Source organism: Aphelocoma coerulescens, chromosome 8 (assembly GCF_041296385.1).
Source record: "Aphelocoma coerulescens isolate FSJ_1873_10779 chromosome 8, UR_Acoe_1.0, whole genome shotgun sequence".
Taxonomy (NCBI): Eukaryota; Metazoa; Chordata; class Aves; order Passeriformes; family Corvidae; genus Aphelocoma; species Aphelocoma coerulescens.
Genome location: NC_091022.1, coordinates 21,194,894 through 21,222,863, shown reverse-complemented (window position 1 = coordinate 21,222,863; position 27,970 = coordinate 21,194,894). Strand labels below are relative to the sequence as shown.

General features: G+C 38.6%; 1 protein-coding gene across 2 annotated transcripts; it reads left to right on the top strand.

The window, feature by feature from the left end:
- Window positions 1-27: 27 nt before the first annotated feature.
- On the top strand, window positions 28-24,817 carry DNAJB4 (DnaJ heat shock protein family (Hsp40) member B4). 2 transcript variants are annotated; one of them, XM_069023066.1, is made up of 4 exons: window positions 28-136; window positions 15,942-16,227; window positions 18,573-19,147; window positions 20,735-24,817. In XM_069023066.1, exons 2-4 carry the CDS (start codon window positions 16,017-16,019, stop codon window positions 20,966-20,968), a joined length of 1,020 nt encoding a protein of 339 aa, XP_068879167.1. In that variant the 5' UTR covers window positions 28-136; window positions 15,942-16,016; the 3' UTR covers window positions 20,969-24,817. The 2 variants fall into 2 exon arrangements, with proteins under 2 accessions (XP_068879167.1, XP_068879166.1); XM_069023065.1 differs by lacking the exon at window positions 28-136 and having other exon boundaries at window positions 15,787-16,227.
- The last annotated feature ends 3,153 nt before the right edge of the window (window positions 24,818-27,970 follow it).

Sequence of the window (27,970 nt, the reverse complement as noted above, 5' to 3'; positions counted from 1 at the left end):
GGGGAGGCAGCGGGCCGTTCTCGCGTCATTTGGTGTGGAGCCGCGGGTGCGCGCGTGGGAGCGGCGGCGGCGCTGCGGGGGCTGTCGGGAGCGCGGTCGGGCCGGGCCGGGTCTGAGGCGGCGGCGGCGGCGCTCGGTGAGTGCGGGAGGGGCACGGGACGGGCCCGGGGCTGCGGCAGCGCTGCCTGCCCGCGCCGGACTGCGCTTTGGGGGTGCTCTGCCTTCCCGGCTGGTGCCCCCGCGGGCTGAGGAGCGGGCGGTGGCGGTGGTAGCGACGCTGCCCTGAGCAGAGGGGGGGCCTCTCTTTCTTCCCCGCGTGAGCGCGACGGTGCTCTGGGGAGAGGCTCCCGCGATGCGCGGCCGCCGGGCGTTGTCACAGACAATAACGCGAGCGCCGTTTCTGGGGGAGCCGCCTTGGCGCCTGGCGGGGCAGCCTGGTCCGCAGCGGGAGGCGCGAGGGGCGGCTCGCCGGCCGGTGCCGAGCCCGCGGAGCGGCAGAGCTGTTGGGCCGAGGTCAGAGCCGGCCCGGCCCGGCCCGCCGCTGCTCGCGGCCCTCTGCCCGCTGCGATCTTGCGGGCGCGGCCGCTCGTTTCGAACGGATTTTTAGGTCGTTCCACAGCCCCACGAAACGGGATCGTCTCTCTCTTCTTATGGAGCTTCTCTTGCTTGCTCCTGCCGTGTCCATGGTTGTTTATTTCCTAGCTGAAGGTGTTCGTTGCTAATGTACGATTTTTACAGCTGGTGGATTTTTTTTCTTGGCTGTGCAAGGACAAGCTTTAATGAAAAATTGGAGTCTGTAATGCTTTAATCTGGGCCATGTTGAGGTCCTGTGACTTGGTGGGGATGAGCTGTCATGCTGGATACGGATGACGGTGTTGACCAAGGCTTCACATCAGGATAAGGTCATAAAACACCTATTTAGGAATCATAGCGGTAGCGACTGGATAATACTAGGGGGAACTACTGTACGACTACGTTCTGTACCATTCTGAGGAGATACCTTGCAATTTAAAAAGAATATTTATATGCATTGAACTGTTTCTTCTTAAAGGGCTTCTGGTTTACATAAATGTCATACTTTTTTTTTTTTTTAACGTATATGCTTTTAAATTGAAGCGTGGCAAATCTCTTCCAGCCTTAAATGAGTGTGTTTCTTTGTTGTCAGTGGTTTTGCTTGAGAAACTGTTGTTTTGGACTTTGCCTGGTTTGGGGCTATGTGCAGGGACTCTTGGATTCGCATAAGAAAATGCCTCTCAGTGTTTTCCTTTCCCTGTCGTTCAGTGTAGTCTTGTAGTTCCATGCTGCCTTAAGACGATGGTAATTGGGATCAGTTTAATAGACCACAAGTTACAGTGCTGTTGAGCTTAGATTATCCTGCATTCTCTAGTACAGGTAAATTCACCAAAGGAAGCTAAAAAAATGCTAGATTTTTAGCTCCTGGAACACTTTTGAGGTAGTATAGCTAAGAAGGGTTATAAGAGTAATATATTCCACAAAGTTAAATTCCTACATGCTTCTAGACAGTGTATTGCTACAGCCAGGTGAAACTTGCTACTGTGATACTTTTGCTGAGAAAGCCTTTTATAACAATTAGCTTATACTTTCCATTAATGTAGCTGGAGGGGCTGGGGAAAGAAAGCGAAATTAGGCTGGGAGAGTTTAATTCTTATGCTTGACTCTTTGCTGCTATTGCTAAACAATATTTCTTCATTCTCTTAGTTACTAAGTTTGAGTGTATAGCAGACATTGGCTTGTATAATACTGCTTGAGCAGTAGTGGTTGACTGTGACGCATTGAAACCACTCCTGGCCACTGGCTATGTTTTTTATGGCTCTCCACTTACTGGATGAAGGGGAGCGTCGGTGTGCTTTGGTTTTTATTGTTACAAAATGTGCTGGTGTGTCCTTGCTAAGTTCTGTGAGACAAGCCAGTAGCCATGTAATGCTGATGATTTTTAAGCAGTCGTAATGCCTTGGGCCAATAGCAACACTCTTGTCTGGTACTGCCTAAGTGTTCTAGTTGAACTCCTAAACAATTGATGATAAGTGAATGTTAATTTTGAGGGGTTTCTTATCAGCTTTTTACTGCTCTTTGAGGTGATGCTTTATTTGAAAGCTGAGAATGATACTTAGCATATCTATTATTCCTCAATCTGCACAGTTCTTGAAGTGACTGTAGGCTTTACAGTCAGAACATGAGGTTTAGCAAATTGAAGAGGATAAAGATCTCACAGTATATAAATATTTTGCCTTTACTTTCACTATTCCTAAGTTGATCTAATGAACTTCATTAACAGTTGCTTCTGTCTGTATTTCCCATGATGGCACTTGGAACCTATCTGCTAGAAAACCACATCTCTTAAGCACTCTATCTTCATTTCCGTTTATTAAATTATATTTCTGTTAATAAAATTATCCCTATGGGATTAATTCCTTCCATTTAATCTGTTAATGTAGTGGGCTGAGGATCTAACCCCTGAACAGTGCTAACTACAGTATTTGTTCAAGTACTTTGCTGACATTTTACAGCAGCATACACCAGGATGTCCTCCTTTCTCACATCCAAAAAGTTACCTGCACTGCCTGTTTTCTCAATCAAGTCTGCCTTCTATGAAATTAAATGTGCTTGATGTAAGTAGTTTGCACTGGGCTGCTAGAGCACAAGAACTTCGGATTTGTTGTGTAAAATAAGGTTCGCTTCATACAGTAACTCATTCTTACTAAAGAAGGGTGAATAGTAGAGAAATGTACCACTTACCTTTCAGAATCTCGATAATTAGATAGTAGGCAATATAAGAAATAGCAGAATATGGAACTTTAAAAGGTCTCTTCATGGTTTCTTTTAGAGATTGGAGGAAGATGTCTCCCTTAACTGAATTTATAGTAGATTATGACATCTCCTGTGGTCTTCAGGCCATAATGGTTGTTTTTTGCAGTAGTGTTCTACTAGATGTGTTTACTGAGAAACAGCTAGTGTAAATATCTGACAAGTCAGAAAACTTTTTATTTGTCTGGGTGTCACAGAGTTAAGTAATGGGTGGTTCTGAAGAAAAAAATATTAATCAAATACTGTGTATGAAAGAATCCTTTTATCAAGAGGTCCTCAGGGTATTTCTATGTTAGTTAGTTCAGGTATTGTAAAAGCATCAGTGTAAAAGTGTGGAACTGGAACAAATCCTCTGCATAGCCAAAGCTACTTCAGTGCATGCATGCATGGAGTTCTGCTGGGTTGGTTGTGTGGGGTTTTTTTCCCACTTACAATTCACTTCAAGTTTGCTCTGTGGTGACCAGACCAAAAGGTAAGGCACTCCTGAAAGAAGTTCTCTGGTACAAGTAAGGAGACGTCTCACAAGGTCAATAAGTAAAGGATTACATTTCTTATGAAGTTGCCTCTGCAACCCTCTGAGTAGCATGTTCTGTTTAGCTTTGCCTCAGTACACGGAGCACCTGTATAGGAGAAGTGCTTATGTTCTCTATGAGAGAAGAATAGCCACTGTCACAGCTGTACCTGTACTTGCCATGCTTTCTGCAAGTCATTGCTGCTGTGCTGAAGTCTGCAATTGGTTTCTGATGATTTTGTTACTTCGGGAGATGTAGATCAATTGATTCAGATCCTGCCAGCTGCTACTCCAGCACTGGCAAAGTGTGCCTGGGATCTGCAACATTATCGGTAGAAAACTCCTTTAGATAACTACTGAGAGAAGATTGAGCATGTGCTCCATCCAAACGACTGTTGATTTGTCATGAGTTTTCATATTAATTACATGTGCACTGAAGTAGTAATTAGAATTTTGAGATCCACAATTTGGATAGTATTTGGATAACGTTTATATAGCAAGTTTGAAAAAAAAAAAGTAATGTCTGGTGGTTTTGGCTTACATTTAGTCATTCTGCCTTTCTTAGAAAAAAGTTTCAGTGTATTAAAACTTTAAAGAGAAGCTGAAATACAGAATCTTTAGAGCTCTTCCCTTGCATGTTTTATTCTTGTGAATCTCATTTCATAGGTATTTGGTTTAAAATTTTGACTAGCTTATAGGAGGCTATCAAATTGTATTAAGCCACCGTTGCATTGGGTGTGTCAGATATAGAAGGATAAGTCAGTGAGCACTCACTTCTTCCTTAGATACAGCTGCAGTGTGCAAAGAGGTTGTGGATCACTGTATAGAAAGAATGTAGTGCAAAAGGCAGCTGGATAATATTAGTCAGCATGATCGCGTCATCAGTGCTCAGCCACTGACTTGTTCGAGGGGGTTGGATGTTTTTGTGGCGATGTCATGGGAGGGAAAGCTTTGAGAGCACAAAGAATTTGCTGTTAGCATCTGCAAAATTCTTGTTGGGGGAGAAGAGTGAAAGGTCTTGCTTGAAATAAGTTGGGCAATGGAGTTAGGTGTGACAGTTGCCTATGAATAGGGATTAAGAAAGGCGGAGATGGGCACTGAGAGACTGAAGGGAGAACAAATGATTAATGCAGTAGTATCTGTAGAGGATGTAAGTGTCTTAATATATCCCTCTCTCAGCAATACACTGAAGAATGTGCATTCAAGTCCTGTTAATTAGTGAGTAAATATTTCTCTTATTTAAGGCAGAATTAATATTCAGAATTCTTGTCTTGAAGCAGGAAAAGCTGATTGGTCTAAAGGGATTGGTTTACTTCCCTATTACGTAGGCCTGATCTCTAGTAGTATTCTTTCTGATACTGTTTAATTAAGCTAACAATTGTATTTGTTAATTTGTGAGTCAGAGGATCTTATTTTTAAACAAATTTTGCATGTGTCATAGTGTAAATTTTAGAAAAAACCCAAACATAGAAGGTAAATATTTTCTGGGTCTGAGGAAAGAAAAATGAAAGAGATGGTTTAGAAGCTTTACATGTCTAATCCCTTCAGTCCATAAAACCATGATTATAACAAGCTTATCTGACCTGAAAATCCTCTTGAACTTTATTGTAAGGGACACCTGCATATTTCATGAAAAATAAATGGTTGCAGTGAAGTTTGTGAATGTATCAGGATTTTTTTTTAATAAATCAGTAGCAAGTCTGCATAGGCTTAGAAAGGGATGAATGTTGCATGCTTAATCTCAAATACCACTCAAAAAAATCAGTGGATTAATGATTTGACTTGATGTAAAGTGCAAGAGAACAGGAGATTTTGTAAGTTAAGCTTAACGAAACAACAAAAAAAAAGTACCTGTAAGCCTGTTCAGTACGGATTTGTATTTTCTGCAGAGAATATAAAGGAGATCCTTTACTTCCTTCTTACAGGTTGTCATCTGTTAGCATTATTCCCTGGGAGCGAACTGATTCTGTGTAATATTTTTGTTAAACTTTATCGTTTTCCTGACTGTGTATTTGCATTTGTACTCTGATTCATTGCTGGTCTTTGTACTGAATTTTTTTTGGAAGGGGCAGGGAAAAGCTAAGAAGAAAATATGTCATTTTTTATACAGTGACATTTCTCTGTAGGACTTGCTTCCATGCAAAGTTTGAACTTCTATTATGGATGAGGGAAAACTTTCATGGAACTGTAGATTTCTGATAGTTTCTTAGTAGAATAGATACTGAGATTTGCTATCACTTCAGAACACCTAGATATTTTTCTGCTGAGTTGTTTATCTTTCCAGGTTGTACCTTCTTTACCTCTTAGCTAGGTATGCACTATTTAATCTAGAGGAATAAAGTAATGTAAGATACTAATTGCTAAGTAGATCTATTAAACTCCTGCCTTCTATCTTTTCTCAAAACTCTTCTAGGCTGACTAAGAAGGGAGAAACCAACTGTGAAACATAATTTAGCTATGAGATGTGTTGAAACATTGGAAAGACTAATGAGCAACTATTTTGACTTCTACTACAGCAGACTGTAGTAAATGTAACTAGGGCTGCCAGTCTTTCTGTCTCCTGTAGGTGAAGTACATTCTTGCTGACATCTGTTCCCCTTTCAGGTTGAACGGCATTGTGCTGACATCTCCTTTTCAAATTCCTGCCTTTGTAGCACAGTTGAGTTCGTGTGTTTTCAGCCTTGCATGTAAAACTGGCTGCATGAATCAGAGCAGCTGGGTGGGCACACTCTGGAAAAAGCATCTCGTGTGACCACCTCCTTTTGCTTATGTAAGAACAGTGGGATCACATGTCCACAGCAAAAATGTGGGCAGTTCCTTATTTGGTAGTGCATTAATAACCTTGATCTTGCGTGAGTGTAACAGCAATTTAAACAATACAGTATAGTTGAGTCACTTTTCCAAGTGGATTTATTGTGTTTGCAGTTCTTCTCTTCATCAAGGCTGAAAAAATAGTTTATTTTCTGCTGGAAACTAGTAACTTCTGTCATTATTACAGGGGGAAAAAATCCCCAAGAAACCACAAGCAGAGTTTGGATAGGGGTTGTGCAAGCATCTTCCACCTATCCTTCACCCTCCCCCCTTTTGTGTGTGACCTGTAATGATGATTGCTATCATGTTTATTCAGTTGTTTCTCATTGACAGCTTCTTAATTATGTCAGGAAAAAAAATCTAATACTTTTGGAAGAAGAAAAACTGACTTGCAGACATGACTTCTGTCTGTTCCTTAGTTATGGAACATGATCGAAGTAGTGATAAAATCCTAGATGAGTCTGTCAGCCTTCAGTGTAAACCTGTAGAGTATATTCATCGTATTTCTAGAATGTGTTATGTTCCAGTAATGAATGTTCCAGACTGGCAGTGTGTTGGGGCAGTGGTTTTATTTTTTAAATAGAAGAAATCCAAATGCCTAATGATAGGTTGAGAGCCATTGGAAAGACAGACTGCAGGTTCAGATCAAGTCACATCTGAGTTGTGTCAGTGCCAGCATCACAGAGATTTTTTTGCAAGAGCTAACCTGTGAGGAATATTTTCATTCTACAGGTGCCCTGATTCTGTGCTGCTACATCTTTGCTAAGACAGCAGGTTGTTAATTCTATTGTTTGGTGGAAAAAACCCTATACGGTTACTTTGTTATGGATGAAGGAATTGCTACTGTGGTTAAGGTAAACAGCAGTAAATTGTTATAGGTGGTAGATACCCTCCTTTTTCTACAGATGAAAGGCTAAAAGAGGAGCTGCACTATACTGCAGTAATTAAAACAAATCTGAAGTAAAACATACTGCCCATCCTGTTTTCTGGGTGGTCAGAATTTATGTAGGATGTTGAAATAAATGCATTTAAAATGCCTTTAAAACACCTTCTTCGATTCCAGTTTCTTGAAGGAAGGTCAGCAAGGGTTACTGTGGAAACTAGTGCTGAGTTTTCCATTGTCCTTTTCCTGTTAATCAGTACATAGCACTAGTATTAGGTCACAGAAGTTCTCCTACAGCAGGATTCATTGGTGGAAGATCTGGTAGGGAGCCAATCACAGTTCTCAGGGTCTGAGCTGCCTGGCCTTGTGTCCGGTCTCAGCCAGCCCAGAGCAAATGTTACTTTGGTTTGTGCCAGCTGGCCCTGGTGTCTGGGGTGGGGAATGCTGGACTGCAGAAGGAGGTAGTCTATGAGCTGGCCATTCTGTCCTTATATTTTTAGAGAGATTTCTGCCCCTTTTGTGCTGCAGGAGTGGGGCTGAATCCATTGTCTGTGAATGTCAAATTAAGCCTCACTTTTACTGAAAACAGGAATACTGGAACTGTCTTTATAAGTGTTACTAAATACTTGTTTCTAAAAAGTGTATTTGTTGTAAATAACACCCCTCTATTTCACTTAGGTGGAAAACAGTACAGATATACTTAATATTCATTGTTTATTTTCTAAAGTTCGTATAATAAACACATCTGCAGGACAAACCAAGTAGAGGTCCACACATTTTTTCAGTATTTTTTTAATTGTCTGACATTCCTGCTCTGGTTTCTTTCTTAAGAAACTTGCAGTGCATCTCTTCCATAGCATTTTTTCAGTGTCCCACTAACACCATTGTTGGGTTTCCAGTGTCCTTTGGCAGGGAATTCTATCACTTGTAGAACAGCTCCATTTTGTTGTTTAAACTGGCTTCTGCTGATTACACTCTGGCTCTGGCTTGAATGGGCGTAGACTGTGAACGATTCATCTCCTTTCTCCATCATTTGTAGACCTTGTAGACCTTTGGGATATCTGTGTTGTTTTTGGAGAGTGAAGAATTCAATCCTCTCCAGTTGTTTCTCATGTGGAAATATTTGTATTTTTTAAATTATCTGTTCTGGTTCTCTGAACATTTTTGATTTTAAATAATACACATGGTTTGGGGGAGCTGAAGGAGGCAGAATAGCTGAGTGTTACCATGTGGATGTACTATTGGTGTTCACATGATACTAGAGTAATGTTTCCTGGGTTTTTTGTGTCCTAGTAGCTCCTAATACTTTAATTCGCTTTTTTTTCTGACTACCAAGCAGTCTTGTATTCTTTTTGACACTGATTAGAACTAATCAGTACTTTTTTAACCTTTTGTAAACAACGTATATTTTATTATGTGGTGTACTCTTCATGCTGAGAAAGCAGCGTAACATGGAAGCCCGTCGCTATGTATGAAGTATATGTACATCCAGTCAATTAGCCTTATGTGACCTTATTGATAACATTCAGGGCCTTGATTGTATTGGCACTTGTGTTTGCTTAAAACAGGTACCAGAAGGGCTATAAAACTTTGCACAATCAGATAAAAAGCAGCTAGTCTTGGAGGGAAACTGAACATACACAAAGCATTAAGCTGTTCATCATATTGAATATCTTTACTTGTTATGTAACCAACACAAGAACGTTGGTGACATGTGAGTCAGAAACCTGAGTAGTACAGTGGGATAAATATGTGATTAAGTCTAACTCTTCATTTACATATGGGCTATTTCAGGACAGAATTCCTTGAGGCTTGGGTAAATTCCTGAGTGATAACCATCAGAGCAGCAGGTAGTTAGGACAAAAATCCAGGCTTTTTATATGAAAAAATGAAAGAAAGAAGCTTGGCTATGGTATTTTTCTGCTTTCTTTGCCCCAGACTGATAACTTAAGTAGTGAATTCTGCAGAACTTGTTAAAATCGAACATTTCCTTGGAGGAAACAGAACTTCAGCTTCGTTGTGAATGTGGGTTTTTTTTTGGTATAACAGGAGATATTTCTCCTTACCAAGACAGTGCACTTTTCCATACAGATATTTACAAAAGTATGTATGACAACTACTTCTTAACTACTTGAAGTTTGTAGTAGTGTGTTAAATAGGCGTAGTCAGTAATGTGAGAGAACCTGTTAAATGTTTTGCATGATTGGCATTTTTTCTGGTCGATCACTCAAATTGAGTAAGAACCCCTTGGCAGAAATAATGTGGGTGGGAATTGAAATGGACACAGAATCTAAGTAAGGAATTGAAAAGCACCTGTGGAATCTGTATTCTTTCAGAAGAGGGAAGACTTAATCTGTAAGTGAAAATACTTTGTGTTGCTTTGTGTGGCCATACTTTGGATGTTTCCTTTTGAGTTTGTAAGTGCTGTCTGGTACTTGGCTGTAGTAGTTAATCACGCTCCCAAGAGGGAGTTAGTTGCATTTTCATCAATCAGTGCATCATTGCTGAATCCCAAGACCTCTGCCTACTTTCAAATAGTTGTTCATTCCCTCTTAGTGGTGGAAAGTTAAAATGTGGAAGGTTATTCTAAGAGTATTTTTGTTTTTCAGCTATAGTAGGGATTGTGACTTAGTAGACAAGAATCAGGTATGAGATACAAGTTTGCTATGTTCTGATCAGTGTGCATGTGTTATTAGTGTCCTAGTCACGTTCTTGAAGATAGTCGTTCCTGTATTCAATAGGAAATCAACTTGAAATTAGTTTTTCTTTTTCTTTTTTCTAGTATTTTATGTAGTTCTGAATAGGTCATTATGCATATGTAATGGAAATAACAATTTCTTGAAGAGAAGAACCCAACCCATGAACTGGCATATGATAAACTATAGTAAGTTCTAAAGTATGATGAACATTTTCAGTTGTGCATTTATTTTTTAACTTTTGGTCTATTGTTACAAAAAGTAATAAGAAAATAAAAACTAATTTAAAAAATTGCTAACAGCCATCTTGTCATATAGTCTTTTCCAAATAAAATTGAAGTTTATGTGCATCACACTCTTAAAAATTCATTTTGGCGATTCAGAAGTTGGTAACAGTGTATCTCTGGTTTGAGATTTTACACTAGAGCTGTAAATTCTGAAATGTATATTTAAAGTAAGCTTTTCCACAAAAGACCTTAAAAATATGTCCTTTGGCCTGTTGGTAGAATTTAATGTATGTTCCAGTAATCCTATAGACATTATTTTAAAACACATGTTGCCAATAAAAAATAGAAAACATTTTTGTTGATGCTAGGACTGGTATAACTTAAATATAATGAATTAATTTTAAGTTATGTGGTATTTCACTTTGCCTTTATGATTATTCATTTAGATGTAAATCAGTCCCAGAATCCTTATGTGCCGTTAACTTTTTACTTCTGTCACAGTAGTAGTTTCCACAGAGAATTGAAGTAAAAATTTGATAATTTTGGTGGTTACTGGGGTATGAAGTGTGTGACTAAATAAAGCTTTTCTTTTAGGGCCATCAATTAGAAAAAACTTCTATGTTCTGCAGGTTTCACTTTGCATTTTCTGTTAGATGTATGTTTTAAAAGTCAACTAATTGTTGCTTCTGTTGTTAACTCCGAAATTTTATTTCTGTTACTGCTACTGAATAGTTCTGTGGTTAAACTGTTTTTAATAATAGAATTAATGAATGGGGTTTGCATGTACAGGTCTTATTCACAGTATAAAGTGTATATAAAGTACTAACATAGCTCAGTCAACAACTACATCCAGTTAAAGATGGTGGGGAGAAGAGTTGTCAGATTTTTTTTTCTGGGAAAACAATGGATGATGCTACAGGATTTTTTTTTTTTTTTTTGTATATGGGTGTGCTTTCTTCAAATCATTGTAGACAAGTATAAATTTATTCCATTCATTAATGTGGGTTTGCAAATACTATGATACTTAATTGTGAAAGCTTTTCCTGGGGAGGGATTTGGCTCCTCTGCCTTGACATTTGTGTGCACATGTGTATTTATAGTTGTGATCTGTCTGGAATTTGCCTTTGTGGTTTTGTTTGCTCTTTAATTTGTTCTGTGATCTAGTCCTGTCTTTCTCAGTTTTGTTTCTATGGTTTAATAAGTAAGGAGTACAGAAGAAATGGCTTAATTTAAAGGAAATAAAGAGCATTTTTATTCAGCTTCAGGGAATATTGACACTGTTCTGCCTAGAAGCTTTTCCTTAAAATAACATACTGGTGCTAATTTATGATTAATCTATAATTTGAGTTCAGTATGTTATTATTATGAATGTTGCCATAACTTAGTTGTTGTGAAGGCTTCTTTAAAGAAAGCAACTGATTCAAAGCTAATATTGTCAGTGCAACTCTTCTAAGACCTGGAAGTGGTATGACCTTGCCCCCACTTTCTGCCAAACAGGATATATAGCTCTTGGCCATAGATGTGTGAGTTAAACTGTGGTTGTTCTGAGAGAATAATGGAAAAGACATTTTAAGCATCAATTCTTTACTGAAATACTAACTCAAGTGGAATGCAGTGGTCAGACTCTGTCTCCGAAGTAGAGCTGTTGAAGGGACAATTTTCAGCTTTCCAGTGTGTATTTTATATATGTTTTTAGATGAAAAAAGGAAGTCTGGTATTACAAAAGTGAACATAATTGTTTTTGATCAAAGAACATGGAAAATCCTCTAGGTGAGATATTGCTTATATAAGGCAAGTTTTGGATGTGTTCAGAATTTTATTCAGTTTTCCTGACAGTAAAATCTTTTAGTAGTCTATTTGGTGTTTTAGTAATTTGTTACATTTGAAGATGTATCATTTTTTTTCCCCCCAGTCAACGTTAAAAAGCTTGAACTGAAATTCCCTTTTTTTTTTTTTTTTTAATCTGTACTGTAACAAAAATCAGTGCTGTAAAGAAGCACTGGACAAATACAGGCTGTTAACTTTCTCAGTGCATTATAGGAGTACCATGACATTACGCTGAAGTAGCTTAAAAGAGCAGAAGGACACATCTGAGACTGCCTAGTTTGGCAGAAAATTGTTTTACAGAATTGACTGTAAGCAAAAGCTTCATAAATATCACTTGATACTGGAATGATGATAACTTTTCTGTGTATGCCTGAAATGGAATGTAGTTGTTGTATTTGAAGACTGTATAAACAAAGAACTGATGATACAGATGATTAGTTGAGTCATATTGTAATATATCAGTCAGAGAATTAACACGGTGGAGAGAGGAAGAAAGCTTACTGATGGTGAGGAGGTTTTATCTGTTACATTTTTCAAATGGCTCCCCAGCCAAGTACATTACTGGATTTATATGTCTGAGAATTTCCTTAGCTTTCTTTCACGAGCATGCTTAATCAAGTCTTAGATTACGGCCTTACTGATTTTATAGATACATAGTTTAGTGACTTGCTTCTGGAAGGCTTGAGTGAGTTGCAGGACTCACTACTCCTGGCTTGTCACAGCTGAGGTCAGCCTTGGCTATGTAGGATCTCTTGGGCTGTGTGCTCTTAATGCTACCTAAACAAATCCAACCAAATCCCAGAACCACTCCTTCAAGTTTAAGGTGAGAGTCCACATAGAAGGTGAGCTCACATCTCAGTGTGCCACAGAACTGGGCGTGAGCAGGTGTGCAAACACTGCAGGTGCCCCTAGTACTTGGACACAGTGTCAGTCTGAAATCAGAGGTGACTGAAATGCTAGAACTCTGGGAAATGGGCACACTGACAGAATGCCCTGTGATGTTTCCAGGTTCTGCTACAAAAGGGGAGGACATCAAGGTAGAAATGCAGAAATTTGTGAAGAACAAAATAATCCCATAAAGGAGTTCATGTGTCACGCAGTAGGTAATGATGTTAATCTGTTTTTTTAGGGGACAATTACTCAGGTGTTTAAACAAAAGATACAGAAGCATATGGGAAGCAAAATCTTCTCATAGTCTAGAAAAGTGTTTTTCAAGGTGTATTTGGTAACAGGGAAGATAGGACTGTAGTAGTAAAACAAAAAATTTACTTGTGCTTTTTTAAGGCTATTTTGTTTTCTGTTTATCTGTGCTTGTGTGAAGGGATTGCAGGGCCAGAAGTCCTTGAGGAGAGTACATGAAGGATTTTCCTTTCTTTTCTTCTGGTAATAATTCTGGAGAGGAATATGGGATAAAATAACAAAAAGAGCAAAGAATTGCAAATATCAGGTATTTGGAGTTCGGAAAATCTAGCAGCTCTAATACGACAAAATTGGAAGAGATAAAAGCTTACCACACTTAGCAGATGGATTTCACTGTCTGAAGCAGTTCTGGTATGATTGGATGTACCCAAATTGTTATTAGCATGATTATCAGGTGTCCATCATACACACACTAGTCTTTTAATAATAATATTAAAAGTTCTCACTGCTTTTAAGAGAGTATTTCTGTCTATTAGAAATTGTTTAAAGAGCTAAATAAGCATGTGAGAGGAACTGTAGCCTATGTGTATTTTCAAAAGGTCTCTGTATGATGAAAGGAAGGTCTCAACTTGGAGAAGGAGGGACACGCTTTCTGGAATCGACTCTTAAAAAATACAAGATTCCAGGCTATAAATTCATTCTGACATGAAGATGTCATACAGGGCAGGAAGTAGAAGTTATGTAGTCACTGCTGTACATCCCACTCAGAATCTTAAGTAGTTTAATTTTTGGGGAGTAACTTACATAATTGGGGTATAACTTGGCACTTTGGCCAGAATAGCACGTCCCCCTCTGTAGGGAGAGAAAGGATGCCTGAACACTTAGTCACTGTGATATTGGGCAGAAAGTCTGAGTGTACCTTGGTTGTTACCAGAGTTTGTTCTGTAAGTTCTAATAGTTAGGTGAAGAAACTTTTTATTTAAGGAGAAGTCCTGATTATTGTGGCTTTTAATGAAATCCTTGAAATTAATTACTATGTTGTTACAAAATTGGGGGGGGGGAAGATGGTGCAGAGAATCTGTCACTAAGCCTTGTTAATTGCACTGCTTGAGTATTTTTGAGATACTTGAAAGGAGACATATGTGCTTAATACAGTATTTGTAGTGGAGAAAATGTTGCATTTAGGATGTGGGTTTCAAACAATTTATTTGAAATACTAATTTTAAATTAACTAAAAGAGCACTTTAAAAGAAAGGTAAAAAGAAAAGGGTGATCTAGTAAAAGACTAGCTTTATTTCAGGTGGAGCTCAGCAACAACTTCTTGCTTCAGCTGTAAAGGTAATTGATTCTATAACCCTGTGACTTCCACTGTGCCAAAAATGCAAGTGAGTTCTGAGAGATTTGGTGGCAAAGGGAGCAAATTCCTTCTCTTGATATCCTTTGGCCTCTATCAAATTTGAAATAATAACTACATATATGCTAAAAGTTCTTGCTTTCTAAAATACTCTGGTGAAATTTTGACTTTATTCTCTCTTTACTTTTTCCACACATATTCTAAGGAGAATGTAAAAAACCCCAGATAAATAATGAGGCAAATCCTGTATACACTCGAAGGAATCTAGTAAATTCTGTTGCAGAAATTGGGAAAGATAATGGTGTGAGGATTAGGACGATGACGCAAGTTAAGAAAGTGAAAGAAAAGTCCCAGATCTTTTTCTAGTACTTTCTGGTTAAGGAAGCATTTTCTGATCAGTCTCTTGCAAGTTTGAGCAGGTTCTAGAAAGCAGCTTCAAACATAATGCTCCCTGAGTCAGAGGATTAGTGGGTTTTATTGTTAGAAGGAAGGCAGCTGAGCTTAATTACCTCCATAATAGTAACTTGATAATTCAGCCTAGAAATGTCTTCATACAGACAACATCTAGATATGACGAGAAGTGGTGTATTTTATTTAATACTTTGTTCCAGGGAGGAGTAATTTTTCAGTTGTGTTAATCTGTCTTGCAGTTCACTGCCGTACTGATAAGCATAGCTAATTTCTTGACCTATAGCTCTTGACAGAGGTACCAAAATCTTGCAGGCTAAAACTCTGTAGCATTTTCTCTATGGAGCACGAGAAATACTTCAGTAGTAGAATTTGTTTTATATATTTTAAAACAAATGTGTAAGAACCAAGTATTTTTCTGTTATTAGCATCTCATCAGATGAAAGCTATTTGCTTGGAATATTGCCATACTTGTATAATAATCTTGATATTTCCTATTCCATAGAAGAAGGCTGAGACAGGATTTATGTTTTGGTCTGCTTTATTTAGTGGCTTGAGTTGTGGTAAACAAAGTGGGATGTTTTGCTCGGATTCATTCCTACTGCTTAATAGTACATGGCTACGGTCAGCTGTGGTAATAATAAAAATTTTGTTTTTAAAGAAATGAAGTTTTGCCTTCTGAAGCTTTGTAGTTGATTTGGGTGTAAAATTCTTCATAGCCTTTGCTGGAAAGGGTACAGATCCGTGTTGATATATTTGGAAAAGAGTTATGTACAGCTGTCTCTATAGAAACAGTGAAGTAAAATGCTATAATTACTCTAGATGGGCTTCTGCGTGTCTCTTGGGACAGATAAGCCTTCAGAGCTGACTGGATCCCGCCCAGTCGGTGAAAGGCACTGTTACCACTCTGCTGTAACCTTTAAACTTGAGTTGCTCGGGCAGGGGCGCAGAGAAGTTGAGCGCTGGGTGCGCAGGCGCGGGAGAGCGAAAGCTGTGCGGGCTGGGGCGGCGGGGAAGTGACGTCCGCGGTCGTTCGGCGTTCTAGAAAGAGCGCAGACACGGCCTTCGGGTGGGAGGGCTCTGCGGAGGGCTGGGGCGTGCCCTGCGAGTGTGTAATCGTTTATAAACGAGCAACGGGGGAAGGAATGAAATACGGAGACGCTGTCTAGTCTTTCTTTAATGTATCGGAGAGTTTGTTGTTTTGTAGCTGCTCTGTTTGTTTCAGTTCAAAGTTTGATTTTTATTTTTCCTTCTCTAGCGTCTCCACCTTGCTAAGACACTGGACGCTGCTTTCTTTACAGCAAGGAAAATCTGAATTTCTCCAACACTCAGGATGGGGAAAGATTACTATTCTATCCTGGGAATTGAAAAAGGGGCTTCTGATGAGGATATCAAAAAGGCTTACAGAAAACAAGCACTGAAATGGCATCCAGATAAGAACAAATCTCCCCATGCAGAAGAAAAATTCAAAGAGGTTGCAGAAGCTTATGAAGTGCTGAGTGATCCCAAGAAGAGAGACATTTATGATCAGTTTGGGGAGGAAGGTATGTATGTCTCTGTTATACTTTGGTCACTTTCATTATGTTGAATGAAGCAAAAGAAACTTATGAAAACATGGTATGTGTTCATCTTCAGGCAATACATTTGTTCGGCTCATCAGATTTTAAATAGAAAATGCATTGCTGGGCTTTAATGCTGGTAAAGTTTTAATTTCTTACTTGAACAGGGTTTTTTATAAACCCCAAATACTTGACAGGCAAAAAGTTACTGAACAGAAAAAGTTTCTATCACCTATAAATAGCTTTCTGTGATCTCTTACTGCTGCCTTCCCTTGCCAGAGCAGTTTTTGAGATGCAGTTCAAAACGCATGTATTCTTTTCTTTAATTTTTGTTTAAGGGCAAACTGCTTGATCTAGGCAAGGCAGTTCTTCTGAGCAGGAGCCCAGGTGTCCAGCCTGTAGCTGTCTTTGGCTTCATGCCTGGAGAGGAAAGAATTTGGCTGATGTCATGAAATACCAGAACAATTTTTTAGCTTTAATTGTAAACAGTGATAACATGCCAAGAGAATGAGGCCTCAGAAATGTCACATTTATCCTAAAATGGTTATCTGGAGAGGATGAATTTTTTTTTTGTCTTCATTTTTGACCAACATGACTTTCAGTCTTATGGTTGAGCAACAGAGGAAGTCATTAACATCCCTTCCCATAAATGTATGGTACCAGGAATTCCATATGAAAGAATTACTTCCGTTGTGACAAGTAGGCCTGCTCATTGCTATTCGCTCGGGGCCATGTTTTTTGCTTTTATAAAGGAGGACACTTAAATAGCAGTATTTAGTATTTTGGGCAAAGATGTAAATTATGAGCTTTTAGAATGTTGAATCTGGGAATACCTCCTGATGCCTCAGTTGCTCTCTAAGCTCTTCTAAGAGTGTAATTAGTTGTTGTAAGGCAAACGCAGAGGGTTGGGGTTTGTAGGAAGGAGGAAACTTCAGTGTTTTTACAGCCAGGAACTTGATGTACCTTCAGTAGCTTCTGACTAGCTATTCCAGGAGGTGTCCTTCTGCTATCACAGATTGAATCCCCTGATCTTCTTGTTTGGCATTAACAGTAGTGTGACAAAAGGATGTACTATAGGTTGCTAAGTACTTTTTATCTGGTCTGGTGTTGAAATGGGGAAGCATTCTAATGTCTTAGTTGGTTAGTGTCGGTACCCAACACTAAGCTTCTGCATGAGAACACTGAGCTAAAACAACCCCCAACAAACCCCTCTTTGAAATTTACAGAATGCCTGCCTCATAATGTAAGCCTTCAATTTTTTATGGTTATAAAAGTATGATAGCAGCTGTGGCTCGGAATTGGTCTAAGACTGAAAAAAAAAGTTAAAAAACCAAGCACTCTAAGTTTGGACATAAAAGTCTCTTAAGAAGATTCTCAGTGTTTTAATAGTTTAAGAAAGTATCCTGAAATGGTCAGTGCAGAAAAGAGCTATTACAAGGAAATACTTGATCACCTATTGGGAAAGAGGCATTGAAGAAAATTGATTTTAAGTCGCTTTGGAATGGGAGCACAGGAAGTACAAGGGAGTTTTCAGTGAGAATCGTAAGGGAAATCGTAGCAGGAGGAAATGAGATTTAGATCTCTTCATGTGAAAGATAGAACAAAGCTATTAAGAACCTTCTGATTCTTTGCACAGAGACAGTGATAGTGTATACAAGGTTTTTGTACCCAGATGGAGTAAGTTCCAAGGTATTTTTATTTGTGGCTGCATTGAAGAGAGTTCCCAGGATTTGTACCTGGTTTATATCATAGGAACACAAGCTGTGATACGTTTGGAATTCTAAATTGAGTATTAAGGAAGCATATGTGTGCTTGACTCTTGGCATGTTACCTTTTACTCTAAACAAATTGCAGGAAAATGGGTAAACTAATTAACAGAGTTACAGCTGAGCTGTAGAGACTATAGAATATGTTGCATATGATAGTGAGTAATTTTCCCCAGAAGTGACATTGTAGAAGGATGCAATTCCCAAAAGACTTTGTAGAACAAGAAGAGATCAAGTCAAGCAAACCTGTCTTCTGCTCTAAGATGCTAATTCATTAAAATAACTGGTTTCAGTCATATGAAATAAAATTGGCACTGTCAGAATAACCTGTTCTTCTGAGGTAAAAGTCATTCTAGAGCGTCAGAAACTTTGTTGCTGTTCAAGCTATTGAATTGCTAGTCAGTACTGCGTATTCTCCTGGTGAATCCTCCTTGAAAAGCAGACCTTTCACTCTACTGCAAATACCTTTTTGACTTATCAGTCCTGATACCATTACACTCTACAGTAGGAAAGCTTATACTAATACCCAGTTTGTTTTTAACTTTGCTTATTTGTCTTATTTAGGTCTTAAGGGAGGAGCTGGAGGATCTGATGGCCAGGGTGGTACCTTCCGGTACTCCTTCCATGGTGACCCACATGCTACATTTGCAGCTTTCTTTGGTGGCACAAATCCTTTTGAGATCTTCTTTGGGAGGAGGATGCCTGGTGGCAGAGACACTGAAGACATGGAAGTGGATGGTGATCCCTTTGGATCCTTCACTAGTTTCAGTATGAATGGTTTTCCAAGGGAAAGGAATACAGTTGGCAGCCAATTACGTCGTAAACAAGACCCCCCTGTAATCCATGAACTTAAAGTGTCTCTGGAAGAGATCTACCACGGCTGCACAAAAAGAATGAGGATTTCACGTAAAAGGCTTAACCCAGATGGTAGAAGTGTCCGAACAGAGGACAAAATTCTTACTATTGAGATAAAAAGAGGATGGAAAGAAGGCACCAAGATCACCTTTCCGAAAGAAGGTGATGAAACACCCAACACAATTCCAGCTGATATTGTTTTTATCATTAAAGATAAACCTCACTCTCATTTCAAGAGAGATGGATCAAATATTGTCTATCCTGTTAAGATAAGCTTAAGGGAGGTAAGTTTCTCTTGTGGTAGAACTCTAAATGTTTGACATTATTACAATATGATACAATGCCTAAAGCTGTATGGCAGCTGTGAAGTTCTAGGATTTGGGTTGTGGCTGGTTTTTTTAAATAGTTTAACTTTTGTCAGTGTGTGGCTGAAGAGCACAGTCATTTATAGTGGAAACAATAGCTGTTTTGATAAAAATGGAATATTATTTCTAGCTGTTTACTATAGAGGTGGAAGAGGATAAGGGGGAAGGGTAAGAATAAGGGTTGAGATACCTTAAATCTTCGTACATAACCTTTCTAACAAATGATGTATTAGGCTGAAGTGACAAATGCAAACTAACAAATACATCCTATATAGTATGCTCCTTGCTGCTGTGATAAGGTAGCTACTTCTGTAGGACAAGGTAGAAATGTCTTAAGTATTTTCACTGCCAACAAATTATAAGTCTCCCTTTTTAGCTTATAAGTTACTGCAGTGTGATTTTAAGCTACATAGAGATTGATTTCATGAAGATAAATAATTGTGAACAGGTGTAAGAGGAGCTATATATAACAACAAAAATGGTACAGCTTTTTAAAATTCCATTCCAAGTCAAAACATACTGACTTTCTGAAAGAAAAGTCAGAAAGACAACTTCCCAGAGTTCTTGAGAGTCTGAAGCCTCAACATAATCATCACTTAAAAGATAATGTAGCTGAGTGTGTGTAATGTATTTTTTCTTCCTAATTAATATCAGGTGGAAAAATAAACTCTTGCTTTAATTATAAGTAAATTAAAGCTACCTTAAAGGATTCTGAACTAAAATAAGTGTGAAGTGAGGTGAAGCACCTACAGTGTAATGAGGGAGGGAGAAAAGACAATGTTTAATGTTAATGTGGGTAATACAGTTCAGATAAAAGCCTATTTAGACTCGTTGCATTGTTATGTAAATTGGACACTATCAGTGTAGACTAAGTGTTCTGATTCAGGTGAAGTTGCAGGAATCAAAATCTTATTACCAGAGATCCTAGTAATGAAAATAAACTGGATAAAGCAGAAGGTCTGTAATGTTCTAATTTTAGTGCAACCAAATTATTGTTTGCTTTTCTTTAGGCACCACAAGTACTCAACGTAAGACAGCTGTGAAATTTGATATGGCTCTGCTTATAGACACTTAAATGTTCTGTATTTGATATAATACAGTTTGATAATGTATTAGAATAAAGCTCATGTGCAATGTAAACAAACAAAAAGTGAAATGGGATTCTAAATTGCCAGTGGAAACTTACAGACTGACATCTGTAGAGAAGTATTGAGTGAGGAGTTCTGCTCAGCTCCCTTATTATTTGATAAAGTCTTTGAAGGACATAGCAGCTCAATTACACTCCAGTGGCCATTTAATAAGATTCATAAATTCAGTGATATTCAATGACAAATTGAAGCTTTCTCTTTTTAAGAGAGGAACATTGTATCTAAATTTTGACATCTCAGTAGTGCACAGGAGAAATACTGTTTAGAATTCTAGTCACTTTTAAATAATCCAGATTCATTTGTAGGTACAAAAAAGTACTGACCAATTTCTTTTTCTCATATTGCAATCTTTCTTTAGGCTTTGTGTGGCAGCTCTTTCAATGTGCCAACGATAGAAGGAAGAACCATACCCATGACAGTAAATGAAGTGGTAAAGCCTGGGATGAGAAGAAGAATTATAGGATATGGTTTGCCATTTCCCAAAAATCCTGACCAACGTGGAGACTTAATTATAGAGTTTGAAGTAATTTTCCCAGATAACATTTCTCCAGCATCAAAGGAAGTACTTAGGCGAAATCTTCCAGTTTCATAAAACGGAAGACTGTGTATGTCAACAAATTAAAATAGGACACTGGAAATGCAGAAGACTAGCAAGTCTGTGCTTTAAAAGTGCAATCTGTAACACCTAGTGGAATCTTTGGGTTTTTTTTGTTTTGTGGGATGGGTGGGGGGAAAATACTGTAATGCTGCATGAGAAGAAAAGGGTTTAAGTAGAAGTCATACAGGTGAATTCTGCAGTAAAAATTACAGGGAAAACCACTCATTTTGTTTTACATCTTCCTAATCAGCAAAATTTAGTCATTATTTTGCTTAATATAAAATGCAGTAATTTTTTTACAAAGTCAGTGCATATTTCTGATACAGTACTTGAGCCTCCAAGTACTTCATTTGTTATATCCTTACCCTGTCTATAACATTACACATTTATACAGAAATTTGAGATAGTAGTAGAAATACACAAAGGTATAAATATTTAAAGAGCAAAACATGACAGAGGTCATTTCAGTATGTTGCCTTCCACTGCGCAAAGCATAGGCTGGAAAAATCAGCTTGGACTCCTGAACTGCCCCCCTGTGCAATTAAAGCCTTCTCTTTATTGCCCCAGAAAGTGTCAGGACTGCATTGTGAGTCTGGCAAAGGGCACATGGCCTGAGGAGCCAGAGTACCCATTTGCTGTGGGATAGCTCTTCAACCTTCAGGCAGAACACCAAGAAGGGATTCCTGAAGGACATGAACAGCAAAGGGTGAGCCTGCTATCAAGTGGGGCAGGGAGGCTGGTGACCAATGACATGCAGAAGGCTGAGGTACTCTGTGCTGCCCTTGCATCAGACACTACCAGTAAAACCATGCAGGAATTCCAGGCCCCTGAGACTAGAGGGGAAATCTGGAACCTTGGTGGTGGAAGACTGGGTTAGGGTGCACTTTAACTGGAAGTCTGTGAGCCTGACAGGTTGCACCCAAGTGTTGAGGGAGCTGGCTAATGCCATTGCAGGGCCACTCTTACTTATCTTTGAATGGTCAGGGAGATTGAGAGATGTTCCAGTGGAACTGGAAAAAAAGAAAATACCACTCTTGAAGAAAACCAGGAAGGAAGATTTGGGAATCTACAGGCTAATAGCTTCACCTAAGCCCTTGGTAATGTGATGGAAAAGAATCCTCCTGGAAAGCATTTCTAAAAGGTGATATGGGGTAGTCAACATAGTTGTACAACAGGGAAATCTTGCTTGACCAATCTTACTGCCATCTACAGTGAGTTTTAGGGGTGTTGGGGAACAATCTGTGTTGTTTACCTTTTACATCAGTAGACAGACTGGTGAAGTACAGGTTAGATAACTAGAAAGTGAGATGGGTTAAAAGCTGGCTAAATGAGGGAGCACAGGAGGTTTAATCACTGGCACAAAGTCCAGCTGGAGGCAAGTCAGTAGCGGTGTACCCTATGGCTCAGTACTGGGGCCAGTTCCAATCAGCATCATTAATGACCTGAATTATGGGATGGAGTATAAACTGAGAGGAGTAGCTGGCGCCGCCAGCTGATGTACTGCCTTTCAAAGGGACCTCAATGGGCTGAAGAACTGGACAGAGGATTCTCACAAAGTTCAGTAAGAGGGAATGCAAAGTCTTGCTCCATTGGGGAGTAATTGCCCAGCAAAGTGTCAATGAACTGACTGTGAGGTGCCAGTGCAGCCTTGTGGCAACAGAGGCCAAAGCTTTGCTAGCAGATAAGGGGAGATGATTCTTCCTCGTTACTCTCAGCATTGATGAGGATACATCTGGAGTACTGGACTCGCTGGTACTTGAAGGGTGTAAACTTAGTGGAGCAGCTCCAACACAGGACCATGTATGAGAGGCTGAGAGGGCTGCAACTTGCCAGCCTGGGGAAGAAAAGACTTGGGGGAGATCTTGGCACCTGACAGGAGGGAATGAAAATGGAGGAGCCAGGCTCTTCTCAGTAGCTCTTATTGACAGGACTAAATGGACACAAGTTAGACACTAGTTAGTTAGGGATTCCATCTGAACACAAGGAAACACCTTTTTAACAAGAGCATGATCAAAACACTGGAACAGGTTTCCTAGAGAGGTTGAAGAGTTGCTAGCCCTGGATACTCATAGCCTGACTGGACACTGTGCAGGGCAGCCTGCTCCAGCTGACTGTGTGTGAGCAGGGGTGTTGGACTTCATGATGCCAAGAGGTTTCTTGTAAGCAAAATGATTGTGTGAACTCAGACTTGGCACTTTTTGCTAGACAGTGCTATGGGCCCTGTTCTGTAAATGAGGCTTAGCCCAAAGATGGTGGTGCTCATGTGACAACTCCCTAGGGAGCAGGTCTGTGCTGGGTTGGAAAGATGCACAAAGAGCCCTGTAAAAGCATTTGGCTAGGGCAGGTATCTAAAGATCATGCTGATCTCAAGTATTCATTATTTTCAAAGGCCAAACTTTACTCCCATGAAGAAGAAGGAAGAACCTAGGTCCTAGCTAAAGCAAAGTTTGCTTAAGACACAGTGTGGGATAGGGGTTGCCCAGAAACTTTCATATGCTTGAATTGAGTTGTTGTTTGTTTTTTTTTTTTTTAATTCAAACATGAGTTAGTTATCTTAAGAATTAAAAGATGCATAGAGAGATGGAGAGCCCTCTATAATAGTCTAGTTTTATAATACAGTAATAGGGCTGGTTCCCTTGATTGCAGCATGGTATTGGTGAAAGAAATGCCTTGTGGGCATGCTTTATTACTTGACTTTAAAACCATAATACAGTGCTTTAACAACACTTTCAAAGGGTTTGGGATTTTTTTTTTGTTGTTTTTCATAAGAAAAGATGTTAAGATTTGCTGTCAGGCTTTTGCCTGTGGAAATTTAGAAGTTACCTGCTCTGTTAGGTAGCCTAAGAAATAGCAGTGTTATATATGTGACTCTCAGCAGGAAAGTAAATCATATGGAAGTTGGGATTTAATTTACAATAATTTTTTAATGAGTGTAAGAAGAATCCCATTTCTGTTACTTAAAGAAATAGAATTTCTGTGGGGTATTGTTCAAGTCAATTTTTCAGCTGCAGATCTCTTCACGCAGTATCAGTTAGTTGTAGTCCTAAATCTACAGGAAGTAAACAATTGCTGGAGCAGTATCACAAAGAAAAAAAAATTGCTGCTTCGTGCTTCTGCATATTGTTATTACTATATATTGTTTGTTGAAAAAATTTCCATTTCAGTATGTTCCGTATTGCATTTCTTATGTGGTTTTTAAGTAAAAAGTGTGAAGTTGGTTTTTAACTTTCTCTTATATTTTGTTATGATGGCAAATGCTACAAGCTACACAACTTTAGAGCATATCAGCCTAAAATACCTATTTGTCAGTTTAAAAGCTAATGGAATCAAGCATTTTGTAATCCAGAATCTTGTAACCATATCCAACTTGTAAAAAAAAAAGTTACAGCAACTAGGACTATTTTTTTGTAACTATCTTCAGGTAAGAGGAGTAGTGTTAAATTGAGGAATCGCAGTATCTTGTGTATTTAGAAGTGTATATATATATATATATGTGTATAGCAAACTAAACTTTTCCAACTGTTTTCAAGCTGAAAATATAAAACTTAAAGGACTGGTATGAAATAAATGCTTGTATTTCTTTTCTTATGGAGAGGTAACAAGGTATATGTTTCAGAAACCAGCATGTAGAATTACTTCAAAATATGAGAGGAAGCATTAATATCTATCTAATCCAGGATTCACAAAAAAATATTTTTCTAATCAAAAATGTACTCAAAAGCTATGTTTTAAAACCCACTTGATTATTTAATAAAGTTACTTGGGAGAAGGAAGCAAATACTCAGTCAACTACTATATTTGTAACTACTGAAATACATGAAAATAAAATGGTCATTCATGAAATTGGGATGAGAAGGGTTTTTGATGTCCTGAAGGTTGCTTAGGTACCACAGAAAGTACAAGTCATTTAGTTGCTTTGGAATTCATCTTGCAAGTCTGAAAACCTCTGCTTCTAGAGATCCTTTTTTAATCTCACCAACATCAAGCCTTAGGGATAACCTCAAGCTATTGGAAGAGTAGTCAAGCTGCATTACAACCCTTTCTGCTTCCTGCCATGCAGTGGTACTCTGCTTGCTGCACAGCTTTCTGCTGTCTTGAGGGGGTTAGCATTCCATTCTTTCACTCAGCCGTTTTTGTATTAGCTGTGCTGAAAGCTTCCTGAAGCCTGTGGTGCACTGAACAAATGCATTCTATTCTTTTCTAGTATGTGCATCTTATGTGCTAGTCTGACTCACTGGGAGCAGACTTTTTTGGAGTCAAATAGGTTTTCCTTTAGCAGTAAAATTTGCTATAACTTAGGCTGAAATTCTGTGCACTTGAATTCATGTACTAGACCCTAAAAAATACGGGTCATGAACATGCTATTGTAAATATAATTAAGAAACAATTTTACTTTTCCAGTCAGTAAATGCCAGTCCTCTTTTGCAGCTGACATGAATAGTTCTTAGTATATAACTTACTGAACACACCCTGTTAAAACCAGGGAATTTGTCATACAGCCACTTCCTGTTCAGCTCCCAATCTGAGCAAATAGCAAATAACTAATCTCATGAGGTGCAGAATCTCAACCCTTCATTTGTCAGTTTGCTCAGCAATGGACTATTGGATGCCATGATTTGTTTCCTTCAGGCTTCTCCAATTAATTGTCCTATTATTTAAACGGTGCAAATAGAGACCTACTGTTGATCCCCTTGGGTGTAGGAGGTATAAGTGCCCTGTGCTTGTTGCCCTGGAGTTAGTGGCTTACCCAAGGGAGGAGCTATATAACAACAATCTTGTTAGTCATGCCTGATTGCTTTATCAATAACAAATTGCCATGTTCACAGCCCTGCTCCCCTGCATTCAAAAACCCCCAACCCCCACCCAACCAGCACCTAAAATACCATATAGCATTTCCCTGAATAAGGACAGGTACCCCATGGGTAGTGAAACACTCACTGATAGTGGCATTTCATATCCAGTTATGTGACTTTGTTCCACATATATTCTCCACAAACTTTATGGCTGTTACATGCCACGATTCTTGAATCCCAAGTATTATGTGTGAGAAAGTGAAGAATGGGGTAGCCCGTAGTGTGCAATATACTTGGGATAAAATGATCAAACCCATTTTTCTTTTTTTTTTTTTTTTAAGTACATAGTTTATTTTTCTTTCTAAAACCAAGGCGAATAGCAGTTTTATTTAAGTTGTTAACTCTCTTCTTCAAAAAGTTAATTTGAAGTAATTTTTGGATCCTTATTGTCTTGAGTTGCTGGAGACTCATTTGGATTGATGATCTAGTTTTACTGTGTTGGCAGGTATTTCCCTAGAGGGTGCACGTTCAAGGGAGTCTGAGAACAGGATTTGTTGAAGAAAGTGTCTTCTGTCCATTACAGCCTTCTTTTCACTGAGGTCTCAGCAGTCTGACTCATTCATTTACATCTCCACAGATCACCCAGTCTTCACTGTGCTATGCTGGTCAAATGTAAATCATTGAAACTGCTAATCCATCATCTGAGCCATATTAATAAATAGTACTTGTAGATTAGGAAAAAAGAAGTCCATGGTAATGTACCTTTTCAGTAACAGAGAGATGAAACTGGGTGTTGAATACTTCTTTACATTTCCTTCCAAAGATGGGGACTACTAGGGCAGTTTCATGTAGATGCTTCTCTAGGTTTGGGTTTTGAAAATAATTTAGGATGTGTGCAATGTCATCTTCCTCCAATTTAAATGACACAAAAAAGGTTTCATTTCACTTGTTACATCATGTAACTAATGATGGCATATACTTGCTCCATACTTTTTGTATCTTCAGTTTGTTGGTCAGCTGCACTGGCCTCGTAATTTTTTCTTTCCATAGTTAAAAGCTGATGCTATTGCTCCAAGCTGCAGGTAGGATCAGCATAGTTTTTGCCAACTTCAGCTGTTTTTCTCCATCCACCTCCCTATGAAACATGGAAACATTCACACTTCCACTGAAGAAAGTTTTGCAATGGATATGTAAATTAGGACTGTTAATGTCCTTGAGTTTTTAAAAATAAATCTGCGCAACCTCTGTATATGTGGAAACTTGATTGTTCATTTAGTAAATCTCATTAACAAAATTATTAAAATCAGTATGACTGTAAACAGTGTTTACTGGGTTTTAAGGTTCCATTATCTTTTCACAAGAAAAGGAATGAGTAGAGACAAGATATAAATACTTGTCACCAATTCCTTTATAGTACATTTTAGTAAATGGGAAAAGGCTTCTTTTAAAAGAAGCTTTTTATTTAAAATTGAAAAACAGAAAAACACCCTAAATATTAAGAGGAACAGTTTGGTACTGTTAGTTTATCTCTATTTCATCTCACTGCAGTGTCATACAGTGAATGCCAACATGCTGTCTGAATTGCATTGCAGTAATGGGAAAAGGTACATACAGTTCTGCAAGTTCAGAGAAACCTTCAGTTTAAGTTTTGTGGTTTAAAACTAAACTGGAAAGTCAGCTATTAAAGTCTGGGGCTAAGTTTATGGTGCAGTTTTGTTGGGTTTTTTATTGGTGGAAATTCCTACAAAATTAGTAAAAATATTGAATCCAATTGTCTCCTACTAGAATTGGATACAAGCCATTTTTGAGCATTCATTAAAATCTACCACATGCTATCTTGAAAAAGCTGAAGTCAAATTGGCTTCAAACCTTTTTTACCTCAGAGCATAAGCAGTTTAAAATCTCTATGTAATTTCACGTAATCAGAAATGCTCTGGTTAGGTCTGCTGAGAACTTTGACTCTGGGCTGCCTCACTACAATTCATTGTCTCTGCCTGCCTGATCTGACTCCATGTGGCAGAATCCTTTTTCTCTGCAGTGGTTTGTCTTTTTTATTCTGAAAGTTAGAAGATGTGGTAAGGCAGTGCTACTTCTCTCTGCGGCTTTAGAGCAGTTTCCTTTAGAAGTGCTGAATGTTGCCTCATGAATTTTGCATTCTTCACATCTTGGGTGGATTCAGTACGCTACTGAAAATGGAGCAGTT